The 13,649-nt window shown below is 44.8% G+C and overlaps 1 protein-coding gene across 1 annotated transcript in view; it reads right to left on the reverse strand.

The window, feature by feature from the left end:
• rttn (rotatin) overlaps positions 1 to 13,649 on the reverse strand; it is a 65,270-nt gene that overhangs the window by 20,617 nt on the left and 31,004 nt on the right. Inside the window, exons 26-34 of the mRNA XM_083650655.1 lie at positions 12,844 to 13,000; positions 6,316 to 6,482; positions 5,327 to 5,546; positions 3,833 to 3,961; positions 3,281 to 3,391; positions 1,915 to 2,073; positions 1,360 to 1,437; positions 850 to 1,024; positions 528 to 625 (exon numbers count right to left, since the gene is read on the reverse strand). Of these exons, the coding sequence (XP_083506781.1) occupies positions 528 to 625; positions 850 to 1,024; positions 1,360 to 1,437; positions 1,915 to 2,073; positions 3,281 to 3,391; positions 3,833 to 3,961; positions 5,327 to 5,546; positions 6,316 to 6,482; positions 12,844 to 13,000 (1,294 nt within the window). The remainder of the gene's footprint in view (positions 1 to 527; positions 626 to 849; positions 1,025 to 1,359; positions 1,438 to 1,914; positions 2,074 to 3,280; positions 3,392 to 3,832; positions 3,962 to 5,326; positions 5,547 to 6,315; positions 6,483 to 12,843; positions 13,001 to 13,649) is intronic.

A 13,649-nucleotide genomic window follows, 5' to 3' on the forward strand; every position in this document is an offset into this window, starting at 1 on the left:
TCGTTTCAGCTTGGAGTTTGTGAACATACAATATCTCAAAAGTACTAATAGAATGTGTACTTTCTCTGTCTAAAAGAGTTAGTTTGTAGAGTTAGTAGTTATGTAAGCATTAGCAGTTGAATACAGCATGGTTTTAGCGTCAGAAAGAATATTCAAAGATAAACGGCTTTTGGTGAAATTGGATGGAACAGTCACTTTAACCATTCATTTTTGGCTCTCTCTCTCTCTCTCCCTCCCCCTCTCGCTCTCTCTCTCTCTCTCCCTCCCTCTCGCTCTCCCTCCCTCTCTCTCTCTCTCTCTCTCTCTCTCTCTCTCTCTCCCTCCCTCTCGAGTTGCTTCAACTCCTCCCTCCGTGGGCGGACAAGCTTGTCACCAGTCAGTGCTTTGCTGCTCTCCTGTGCCTGCATGTCTGCACGGCCGTCTATTGTCTATTGCTGACAAAAATGTGTTAATGTAAGTTGATTTGGATAAAAGCATCTGCCAAATGACGTAATGTAATGTAATGATGGTGCGAGGATGTTGCCAACCACAGTGCTGGAGGTGGAGAGGGAGCTAGAAGGTCTGCTGGGGTTGATAGTGGGTGCTGGTGGGGCGCTCCTCCAAAAGCATAGAGAATTCTCTGAATCTAGACAAACAAATAGACATAATAACTGAAGGAATCACAGTTTCTACATATTTTTGTCACGTTATAAAACTAATCGATGCAATGAAACTTTGAAACATGGCTCACCCCAAGTTATAACTGGTTTCAGATCCAGGGAATAAACAAATACAACAGATGTCCACTTGAATGAGTCATAAAGAGGACACTAAATGAACAGGGTTAGATAGTGAATGAAAAGGCCTTACCCCCCGAGATGCTCTCCTGTGGGCTCGTGGCCTGCAGGTGGAAAGTGCTGCCGAGGTAACAAGCGGAGGCGGAGAGAGCCACGTGCTGGAAGTACTGATAGTGGTAGAGCAGAGCCTGGAGCGCAGGAAGACCCACCAGAGACACACCAGACACTTCGTCATGGACACACGGGTTCTGGGAGAGGAGAGGGAGGATTGTGGCAGCAGGGAGAGGTGAGTGAGTACACATTAATTTAATCATATCAACTCCCAGGGTTCTGTCACCGGGAAGGGAGGAGAGCGGGGCGAGCAGGGGGCGAGGAAAGGGGCCATGTAGAGAGGGGGGGGAGTAGAATCCAACTAGCAGGGCTTAGCAGGAGGGGAGAGAGATGGGAGGGAAGGAGGGAGAGAGAAAGGGGGGTGTATAGGGAAAGAGAGACAGAGAGAGAGAGACAGGAGGGTGGGAGACAGTGAGAATATTTCAATCCATGGTCCATAAAAGGCTTTAAACTGGCTGGCAGGGCCACTGACCTGCCAGTGGGAGTCCTTGGCCTCCTCCACATTGGCAGGCATGGGCATCACCAGCAGGTTCTGCAGGATAAATGCGGCCTGGAGAGAGAGGAACGCACGCGCACACACACAGAGGGTGAGGCCAGACTGCATCAACAACACTGCCATCTGCCTGTACTTGGCTGGTAATACATGAAAGTCTAGCGACATTTACTGACTTCTATTGAAGAAATGTTCCCTTGTTCTCTCATTAATTTTAATTTGCCTTCTTGTTAAATTAATTTAGTGAACCCGTGTTAAAACTGAAACATGATGTTTGGATAAAGCAACCACACCGAGTGCTGGGTTATGACAATTAGCAACAGATGGGTTAGCTTTTTCCCCTTCTCTCTAGATCACACCTTCAAAGTGTGTTTCCGTAGCAAAATGCTTATTTCAAAAACACATTGCAAAGTTCCATATTTGGCTTTGACAGCCTTCATTTGATGGTCTGTCTTTGATGCGCTGCAGCGAGTAAACAAACTCTCTGGATTTGACTGACGGGAGGAGAGCAGAGTTCTAGTTGTAACTCGGTACCTCTCTGCGGACCATGCAGCTCTCCTGCTGATCCAGGACGATGTTGAGCAGTGTGCCCCACAGCCCCCCGCTGATGTTCTGGCAGCTGGCACACAGAGCCTGGCACCCACTGGGTGCCGAGGACAGAGCTGCACCTACGCCCAGACTGGCACACCTCACCTGGGAGGAGAGTAGAGCAGACACAAATTGAGATGGATGGTTGGGGAAAGAGGAAGAGACAGGGAGGGCAACAAAGTGAAAATGGGGATCAAAAGGTGTGCGTGTGCGTGTGTGTGTGTGTGTGTGTGTGTAAATACATGATTAAATAAAAGCTCCAGGGTGTGTGTGTGCATCAACAGATTAAAAAGTGATGGATACGTGGCTGACACTGTGCAGGTCCCCAAAGTCACAGAGAACTTCTCTATGCCGTTTGAAATGTGAATGGGTGGTTGTTCTTGCTGCCAGATTGCCATCTACTGTACATTGAAGATGGCAAAGACAGATCCTATTTTTATCAAGGGAGTCTCTTCGACTTGTGTGGGAACTTGCATTTGGAGACAGAGAGATTTTTTGGGACGACTAGCTGTCAATGTGCTTCTCTGTCTGTTGGTGATTTTTCTTTTGTGTTGGCTCTTATGGGTTTCATTTTATCTCAAAAGCAAAGCATCTAGAGGAGGGGTGGGCAATATTTTTTCCCTGAGGGCCATACTGACTTACATCAAGTAAGCGAAGGGACACACATTGGAGATTATACCTGCCAACACTCCTGATTTTCACGGGAGTCTCCCTATTTTTAACCCTCTCTCCCGTTGTGATTGGTAATTTATTGTTAATCTCCTGATATAATAGTGATACAAATCCAATGGCTGTAGCAGAGGAGATTTATTAACATAATTCTGCCTTTTATTCAGTTTTTGGGGGTCGTTTTGTTTTTCTTTGAGTCCGGCCCTGGGGCTGCATTTTGCCCCAGGCCCCAGGGCCGCAAGAAATGACTGTAGAACAGTCATTTCTTACACATGAGATTACTTTTAGCCTTTTAGTCATAAAGATTATTGAAAGATAGCCTATTCCATATTCCAGACTGAAATGTTATAACAGAAGTAGAGTATTGGCCAGAATGACATGAACATTTGGACACTTATTCAGCGGGTATCTTGCTTGTTGCGTTCAGGTGCACTGTAAAAAAAAGAAAAAAAAGAAAGAAAAAAGAATCCAATTCAATCGCGGGCCACACAGGGGGCGCCCGCGGGCCCCCATATTTTGCCCATGTGTGATCTAGAGACTTCATTTTTATGAAAGAATGAGTTTGTGTAGCGAAGTGGAGTTGAATAGAGTGTAGTGTGATGATACAGTCATGTGCTTAGATTGCTGTTGGAATTGTCCATACCTCTGGGTCTCGGTCCACCCACAGTGGGATGAGCCAGGCCAAACCCAGTTGAGAACTATTAGCCTCCTCAGAACCTGCTTCCTGTCCCAAGGACCACTGGGAAATGAAGTCCTGAAGAAGCAGATGGAATGAAGAGAAGACAGAAGGTTGTAGCTACACTTGAAAATGTTTCTACCCCTCTGACAAACTCTTAGGCTTAGTTACATCCTGCATGCACGGCGAGCTGTAATTGGGTTCTCTGTATCGTTCTGTGTCTGTCTACCAGTACATCTTTGGCAACTGTTTGCTATAGAATCATGAGATAAAATCCACAATACTCAAAAATGACTCCACGACTCGATGATTTAGATAAAAGGTGGTCAAAGGCTAAAATGTCATTAAGAGCTAAAGTGCACGATGTTGTGACTGTTAGTTTTTAACCTAGTCAGCTCATTCTTTCTACTCATTCTCTGTATCTGTAATGGATGAGTTAGTGCAATACATTTTATAAATCCAATTCATTACTCCAAAACAGCGTCCTCTCAACTAAAGTGGTGCTCGCGTCACACCAACCTTGTCGTTGTTCCCGGCCATCATCTCATGGGACAGGTGGAGCAGGCAGATGACAGCGTTCTTGGTCACACCTTTTCCCATGAAGGACATGGAGTTGCCACCCCACTCCACATAGAAAGAGGAGATCACCTGTGAAGGAAGCACAATATTGGAGGTTGGATTATTAAAGAGTACTGCTAGGGCTGGGTATTGGCAAGGATCTCACAATACGATACTTGGGTCACGATACCATTGTATCACGATATATTGTGATGCGATACATATTGCGATATATTGCGATATTCTACAGAATTTACTCAAAATTAAATAATAGAGCTAAAGATACAACACACTGTGTACCACCCAGGTAGTGTAATAATATGTACATCACTTTATACTGATAAGTTAGTGGACAAATTTAGTCAAAACTACTGAGTGTTGAGTGTTACTGAACGCATCGATATGGGAAATATCGATACAGTATGGATTAGGGGTGGGAATCACCAGATGCAGAGGCCTGGCATGGCATGGCCTGCAAAAAAATAAAAAATAAATAATAATAATAATATTATCGCGATACATGGCGTCCAAGTATCGATACAGTATCGGGAAATAAAATATCGATATATTGCCGTATCGATTATATTGCCCAGCCCTAAATCACATGTTATCAGTTTGTATCCCATTGAGAATTTCTCATCCTGGAGTTGGCAGGTCATTTGGATTGGGTTAAGTGGTGTTATGACATGTTTACAAGGAGACGGAACAAAAAAATTACTTGTCACTGAGTTATTGAATACTGAGTGACTGCATGAAAGCGTAATACAGCTTGGACTAATTGTTTTGCTTTGATGTGCCATCAGGCTGTGGGATTACACTGAAGAGCAGGTGAAGAGAGAGGAGGCCAAGGCCTGCGGCGCTTTAGGGAGCCTACAGCACTAGAGTACGGCTGAGAGAGGTGGAGCGAGTCAAGCGCTACATAGCAGGTTGTAATCAGAAAGATCTAACCACCAGAGATCTCCACTGAAAAATAAATGAGTGTTTGTCCAATGTTCATTCATGTCCGCCAAGCCTGCCCATTAACACTACATTTAAATAAGCCAAATAAACAGGGCTGGCTGCTGTGTAGGGAGGATATTCTATTCCATGGGGTTGTTGAGTCTCAAGCAAAAAAAAAGAAGAAGAAGTTTGGACACCTCTGTGCTTGTGACTGCTGAACAAGCTGGCTTGCACTGTGTTACGCTTTTCTGTTATGGACTGTTGAACAGAACAGATGGAATCGGCAAGGTTGATTATACTCATCAGCATCTTCACTGTGTAGCATATCTAATCAATGGAATTTTTACCTAATTGCAATTCATGTTCCATAACCATATTTGGCTTGATTTTAATTAATTCCACAGATAGTATTGTGCTTTTTGATTTCATTCATTTCTGTAGGCATTCAGGCATTCTGATTGCTGGTAAGAGATTAAGGACGCACACACGTGCACGCACGATCGCACGCACACACACCTCCAATAGTCCACTGAGGTACTTGGAGCAGAGGGAGATGGGCTCCAGGTCCGGGCAGTGGGAGCTCCAGCCAGGCTGGGCTGTCAGGCTGACCATGCCCAGCAGTGTCCTCTCCAGGCTGGGTAAACCGTAGAAGCGCGGGGCGTCAGACATCCGCAAGCTCTGGAACAAACGGACTGCCAGCTGGCTCTTGAAGGGGCCTGCTAGTGCCAAGCATAGTCTGTAGAGAAAGAGAGACAAACAGTCAAACAGACAGGAATGCAGTCAGACAGGCAGGAAGAAAAGAGAAGAGGATAGATGAAACAATGCTGAAACTAGATTTATTGTATCTCAACAATTCACTCAAATACAAAAACCTGTGGCTTTTTTCATACTTCCCTCAGCATTTTCAAATTTTAAACGACCGGTTTAGTGGCAGGAATGGCAGCACAAATTAACTGAAATTGCATGTATGGTTCCGACGATATTAAACAAGTTTCTACACCAAAGTCAGGCTGAATAACATCACATACACTCATCGTTCAAGTACACTCACAGAGTAATAATTATGATGCTTCAATTTATTTTTCATGAGGAAAAATTGATTCGTTAGAAATTAAGAGAATATTCGGGCATATTGCTAGTAGGTGAAGGGTGCTGAAAAGTCAATAGTGCCTCCATGGCCCTGAGCTATTGTCAATGATAAATTCACTACAGTATATTTGATAAGCAGATAAGACCAAATTCCTAACTGTTCTACTATGAGAAAGTAAGTAACACACACTTTTAATTGGAATTACAAATTACATTTCATTTAAAACTTTAGAGTTTTCATTTAGGCTGCAAAAAAACTCAAGATGAGACGTGAAAAGTGAATAATTTATTTCTATTGCCTACAGGCAGGTGCCTTCTTGTGATTCTCCACTTTAAATAGTGTGTGTGTGTGTGTGTGTGTGTGTGAGAGGGAGAGCGAGAGAGTGAGAGTGAGAGAGGGGGAGAGAGAGAGCTACCTGTCAGTGGTGTCTGTAAGGCAGTGCAGCAAGGTGTTAAAGAAGCTGGTGAGTTCTCTCTGCAGTCTCTGGCTGACCTGGCTCTTCAGCTCCTCTGCCCCCACCTGGCTCTGACTGGAGGCCTGGGTCTCCACACCAAGCAGCAGATCCAGGAGGGACACGGTCTCCTGGATGGAAGGATACGGATAGATGGGACGGTTGGATGGACAGGCACAGAGGGTTATTTTATTGCTTTATTGTTTGCTTATATTATGTGTTTGTTTTGGATTTAGCCCATTGTTTAAATTTTGGGTTGTTTTCTTAGTTAAAAAACTAGAAATACCGCATCGCGGTTGTATGCCTCTGTCAACAAGTCAGCAGTGTACATTCATGTCTGTCCAGACCATACAAGCACAAATACCTTGAAGCCCACAGCATAGTGGTGTGGCCATTCAGCCTTTATGGCACTTTAGGCAATCTTTGGGAGTACCTCAACAACACGGCTAAACATGGAAAATGGTACTGCCGGTACCCCAAAACCATCCACACTAACCAACCACTCCCCCTACCCATCCCTCGAACCCCGACTCTCTATGAACCTCCCCATCCACTCCCTCTAACCACCCCCCAAACCCTGACTCTCTACGGCCCATTTTCCCTAGCCCCGCCCCTTATTGATCACGACCCTTCCCACCACCCACACAACCCTAGACATTCCCCCAACCCACCCCTCAAATCCCGACGCTCTGCGACCTCCATATCTCTAGCTATGGCCCCTTTTACCTAGCCCTCCCCTCCTTGATGGAACAGACATGTGGCCACAGTGACTTTGAACTTTGACCTTTATCGACAAAAATCGAATCAGTTCATCCTTGAGTCCAAGTTGACATTTACTTTGAGCTAAATGTGAAGAAATTCCATCAAGGTGTTCCTGAGATATCATGTTAACAAGCATGAAATGTGAGGTCACAGTGACCTTGAACTTTCACCTTTGTCCACCAAAATCTAATCAGTTCATTATCCTATCCTCCTCACTTCCTTGATTGCCCCGTGCCATTGGCTCATACCAGCAAGGATTCATTACATCACATCACAATTGCTCGAGTGAGATCACTAATGACATCACAATTGCTTGAGTGACATCCCTGATGACATAACAATTGCTCAAGTGACATCACTGATGACATCATAATCATGACTGACACCACCACCACAGACAGACAGACAGACAGAGAACACCCACTTTGCCAATCTGAACTAAGAAGATTCCGTCAAGGCATTCATGAGATATCGCATTAATGAGCATGAAACGGGAAATCGTGAGGTCACAGTGACCTTGAACTTTGACCTTTGATCACCAAAAGCTAATCACTTCATCGTTGAATCCAAGTGGACGTTTGAGGCAAATTTGAAGAAATGCCATCAAGGCATTCCTAAGATAGCTTAACTCATTGAGTGCCATGGACGAGTATGTTCGTCATTTCGTTTAGTAACGTAGAGTGCCAAGGACGAGTATGTTCGTCAATTGCGTTTTTTGACGGTGGGACGTGGATCAAAGCATCAGGCATCTCCTGTACAAATATGGGAGCTATTGAAGGTGTATAACCTATTTTACGGACTCATTAGGTGGCGACAGTGCTCTCCAGATTACAGAAAGGTCCGGAAAACTGCAGGAAAAAGCCGTGATCAAAGAGAAACCGATGCATGCTGCAGCCAGAGCCATATAGATTGCTCTGTCTGCAGCTGAAGTCGGCTGCGAACATCAGTCAATCCGCGCACACAACTGAGCTCCTCTGCCTCTGTCTGTCTGTCTGCATATAGTTTCTCCACACGATTACCCACCAGAAAGGCAGCACCCGACGCCGAAGGGCCAAACCTTTCCCTGCAGTCTCGTTTGGCATTTCCTTGTCGCGCTGGGAGCCGCCCGGGAGCCGGCCGGCGCAAAAACGGAGGCTCCGAAAATAGACTGGGTGCGTGTGGGGAGGAGTTTGCAGCTGAGGGGGGGAGAGGGGGGTGGGGCACGCAGGCTCCACAGAACTACACCACGTCACTACATCAGAAAATATTAGCTAGAGTCAGTGAATGTGCTTGAAATGCTGCATTTCACAAAAGGCTGAATATCTCAGCTTATAATTTGAAACCTGTCTTTTTGCTCAAAACAGCCTATCTTCTCCGGCTCATAACTAAAGAACGGAAAATGGGATCAATAAACTTTTTTTTGCAGATGATAGAAGAGAGTCTCCTCGTTCTTTGTGCGTGTTCAGTGTTTACATAGTAATATCACACAATATTCTGTGGGCCTCGAGAAATCACTGAAAACGCTCTGAAACTCTGGCACTGGGAGCTTCCGTTCTCCAAAAGTGGCTGGCACTCAATGAGTTAACAAGCATGAAAATGGCAGTCGTGAGGTCACAATGACCTTGAACTTTGACCACCAAAATCTAACCAGTTCATCCTTGAGTCCAACTGGATGTTTGAGCCAAATTCGAAGAAATTCCGTCAAGGCGTTCCTGAGATACCGTGTTAACGAGCATGAAAATGGCAGTCGTGAGGTCACAGTGACCTTGAACTTTGATGTCTGACCACCAAAATCTAATCAGTTCATCCTTGAGGGGGTACGGTGGCGCAGTGGTAAGTGCTGTCGCCTCACAGTTGGAAGGTCCTGGGTTCGATTCTCGCCTGGGACACTGTGGGCGCTGTGGTTGTGTTCCCCCCCATATCTTCAGTGCCCACTGCCCAGGTGGGTTATCTCGTCGTTCTCTCTGTGTGGAGTTTGCATGTTCTCCCCGTGCTCCCCCAGGGGGTTCCTCCGTATATAACCCCCCCACTAAAAACATGCAGAAGATCAGATCGTCATCGTCATCCGACCAGTGACGACAACATCCGAAGTTGGTCCCCGGGCGCTGTACGAGAAAGCGACCACTGCTCCTGGCCTGCCCCTCGGAGGAAAGGACATGCCTGGATGGGTTAAATGCAGAGGACACTTTTCACCGGCCACCGTCAGCATGAGTGTGTTGTGGCCGCATGCATGTATTGTGGTGTTCGTGTGACAATAAAAGACGGGCTTGTCCGTTACGAGAGAGAGTCCAAGTGGACGTTTGAGGCAAATGTGAAGAAATTCCATCCAGGCGTTCCTGAGATATCGCGTTAACAAACATCGGACGGACGTAAGGTGTTGAGGTAGTGCCTCTTCCTCAACACCACCCATCTCTCCCTGCACAACTCGGTTCTAGGAGTGCCAAACATAGAGCATTGAGCATTCCTCATTGCACAGCATGCATGGAGTAGTTGTGCAAGTGCAAGATACAGATGTTCCTCAAACAGCTCAGTAATTACAGAGAAGTCAGAGCAGAGCTGCTCACCTCTACCAGGCATTCTATCAGTCTGCTTTAGCCATCAGGAGAGGGCCTATTGTTCACACACACACACACACACACACACACACACACACACGAATGAGAACGCCAAGGTGAGACTGATTAAATCCTAAAAGTAGGTCTCCTCACAAAGAGAGTGCTGCCTGTGAGTCTTCTCCTCGGGCAAAAAATATGAATCCGGCTTTGTTTTAAGAGCTCACGAAATAAGCTCTGCCGTGTGTCTGAAGTGGTGCTGCCACACTGTTCTCCATCGTAATGAGACAGTGGTGCCGCCACACTGTTCTCCATCGTAATGAGACAGTGGTGCTGTCACACTGTTCTCCATCGTAATGAGACAGTGGTGCTGTCACACTGTTCTCCATCGTAATGAGACAGTGGTGCTGTCACACTGTTCTCCATCGTAATGAGACAGTGGTGCTGTCACACTGTTCTCCATCGTAATGAGACAGTGGTGCTGTCACACTGTTCTCCATCGTAATGAGACAGTGGTGCTGTCACACTGTTCTCCATCGTAATGAGACAGTGGTGCTGTCACACTGTTCTCCATCGTAATGAGACAGTGGTGCTGTCACACTGTTCTCCATCGTAATGAGACAGTCATATGTTTGGCTTTGTCTGACTGTGTGTGATTTACTCACGCTTTGATTGCTCGTATATGCAAGAATAGATTACTAGCTAACACAGTAGAGCTGCCGAAAATAATCGATTCACAGATGCATCGCGATGCTTAACTCATTGAGTGCCAATGACGACTTTAGTCGTCAATTGCTTTAATAACGTTGAGTGCCAAAGACGACTAAAGTCGTCAATTGCGTTTTTTGACGGTGGGACGTGCATCAAAGCCAGATCCATCTCCTGTGAAAGTATGGTGGATGTTGAATGTGTAAAAGCTATTTTAGGGACCCATTAGGTGGCGACAGTGCTCTCCAGATTAGAGAAAGGCCAGGAGAAAAGAGAGAAGAAGTCATGAGGAAACGGAAATCGCATCGATATGCGTGAAGCATAACGTTAGCTGTGCCTGTGAACAGCAGTCAATCTGATCTGCAATCAGGGTATTGAATGAGAATATGCCTCGTTAGACTAGCCTATTATGCTATGTATTATGCCACTGCTGTCCTTTATTTGCTACTAAGATGTTTTTTGCGTGTAAATGTTGCTGTTGTTAATGTTGCTGTCTAATTGTTTTTGTGTATATGATGAGACAAAAGATGAATTTCCACTTTGGTGGACAATAAACTAACTACTACTACTACTACTGACACCACAATTGAGCTCCTCCGTGTCCGCTGCGATAGCCCCTGCATATGATTTAGTTGCCGACACCAGCCTCTTTCTGAAAAGTTACATTATTCTCAGCTGGGAGCCGGCGACAGGCTGTGAAAAAGCGGGGGGTGCAGACAGCAAAAGCAGAGCGAGAGCAAACGCAGCGACACTCAGAGTCGCGCAGAGACACTCCCACGAAGGAGGAGGAGGAGGGGGGTGGGGCACGCAGGGCAGCGTACAACACACAACACCCACACAGCAGGCTCGATTGACAGAGACAGGCAAACAAGCTATCTGATGCCCACCAGCAGTAAATCAAGACCAGCAAGAAGGTGTAGGGTCTGCGCACGCAGGGGCCAGCGCTGCTGGTTGCAGCTAAAAAATATTATTTTGCCAAACAAAATTCCTTTGTTTTCACTGTTTTATTGAAGTAAATTATTTTTGAGGTGTCACATCAGAAAATATTACCTTCAGAGTCAGTCATGTGCTTGAAATGCTATATTTCACAAAAGGTCTGTTTTTGACCTATCTTCTCCGGCTGATAACTAAAGAACGGAAAATGATATCAATAAACTTTTTTTTGCTGCTGATACAATAGAGTCTCATCGTTCTTTGTGCGTGTTCGGTGTTTACATAGTAATATCACACAATATTCTGTGGGCCTCGAGAAATCACTGAAAACGCTCTGAAACTCTGGCACTGGGAGCGTCCGTTCTCCAAAAGTGGCTGGCACTCAATGAATTAATAGGACGATTCTGAATCGATTAACAAATATCAAAAGTCGATTATTTAATTTTTTTTATTTTTTATAATCAAATAAAATAGAATGTAAGTACATGCAGTTGTTTATTTTAATTATGGATCATAATACAATGCAATTCCAAATGCACTTTTATTTTAAAAGTAGCCACACAGTGAGAAAAAATAAATAATGTATTGCGGAAAAAGTGATGCATCGATTTAAGATGCATCGTATAATCGAATCGAATCGAATCGTAGACTTGTATAATCGAATCGTATCGAATCGTGAGATCAGTGAAGATGCACAGCTCTATAACACAGATGCAAAGAACTCCAATATATGCACAGGCATGCACAGTGCACTGCACACACATTTGTAATACACACACACACTTGAAACTACAGTAGTGTAAAGCAGGGGTTCCCAACCTTTTTTGTGCCAAGGACCGGAAGATACATGGGAAAAAAAGTCGCGGACCGATTGCCAATTACTCACCAGGTGGTGACAAAGGGTAAATAACAGCCTTTTGTGTTGTACTGTATGCAGGCTATACAGTATTTATGTTTTTGTTTAAACTACAAACATAAATAAACGTCAACTTGAAACTATGTTTCAACTACCACACACAGCCTATATAATATTATAGCCTATGTTTATAAAAAAAATAAAAATAAAAAAAAAATTGGACCGGGCTCGCGGCCTGGTACCAAATGCATTGCGGCAAAAGACAAGACAATGCCCTTAATAAACACATGACATAATGTGCCTTTTGGATATTAGCAGCTAATGCATGCAACAAAGCAATGCTCCAGGACAGAGGTAGCATATTATGTACAGGAAAAAAGTTTGGGGGAGGAGAGGGGCAGAATCAACATCCAGTTATTGTAGAGCTGAAGGAAAGGAAACTATATTGAGCATGATAGCTGAAGTACAGCTCTCAAAAAAAAACTTTAACATATGAATAGTCATGAAATTTAGAGCAGGAGTTGGGCGATGGTAAGAGCATGATTAGGTCCAGCTCCACTTGGTGGAGTATCCCTTCACAATTCTTACCCTTCGTTCAGTGAATGCTTTTCACTTATCAGTGAGTGCTTGAGACATTCTTCTTACTGCTGGCAGTCCTGTAGTGGCATAATGTGGCCAGAAAGACTTGAAAGCCATGTGTACCTGGTTGAGGAGCAGCTCCAGGATCCAGCGCAGGTCCTTGTCCCGCGGCTTAGACGCAGACTCTCTGTGCATCTGTTTGAAGTGGGTATTCAGAAACGCAACAATGGCCACCAGCAACCTCTCATCCTCCATGCAGGCTGGACGCACCTGGAGAAACCTGCCGGGGAGGAAGTGAGAGAGACCATGACAGCGAGAGGGAGCATTGGAGCCCCTGCGCAATAACTTTCCCAACACTAATTAAGAAAAGCGTACTGATTACTAATAAAGAAAAAGATCCATCCCATTATCATTGTTCTTCTTCTTAGGATTATTATTATTGAAATGAGGGCAACTTCATGCAGAAAAACAAAAGAACTTCATGATGTTCAGTCTCTTCGAGGACCCAAAATAAAATGGGCTCAGAACAGCTCAACACAGCTGAAACACAGAAACCAGAAATGAAAGCTGCTGACAAGTAGGGAAGGTAAACCTGATATTTTCAATCTTTTGTGGAAAATAGAAAAGGTTCTTTGCATTTCTCTAGGGAAGCTTTTTATACTTTGACCAGGAAAGGGCAAACAGAGTATTACATTTAATAAGACATTGGATTGATGCTGGATTTGTGATACTTCTACATTAGGTCTTTCAGAATGTCATGAGAGACCTCAAATTAATTTGATTTCCTTTACATTCAGTACTTCCTACACTCTTATAAGGCCATGATGAACTCACTGAGCCAAGTTGTCAAAACTTTTGGTTCAGAGTTTTTACCACGGCACTGGACCAGTGGTGCCACCGGGGTCATGGGATGGAAAAGAAACCAACCA

Source organism: Poromitra crassiceps, assembly GCF_964638095.1.
Source record: "Poromitra crassiceps genome assembly, chromosome: 2".
Taxonomy (NCBI): Eukaryota; Metazoa; Chordata; class Actinopteri; order Beryciformes; family Melamphaidae; genus Poromitra; species Poromitra crassiceps.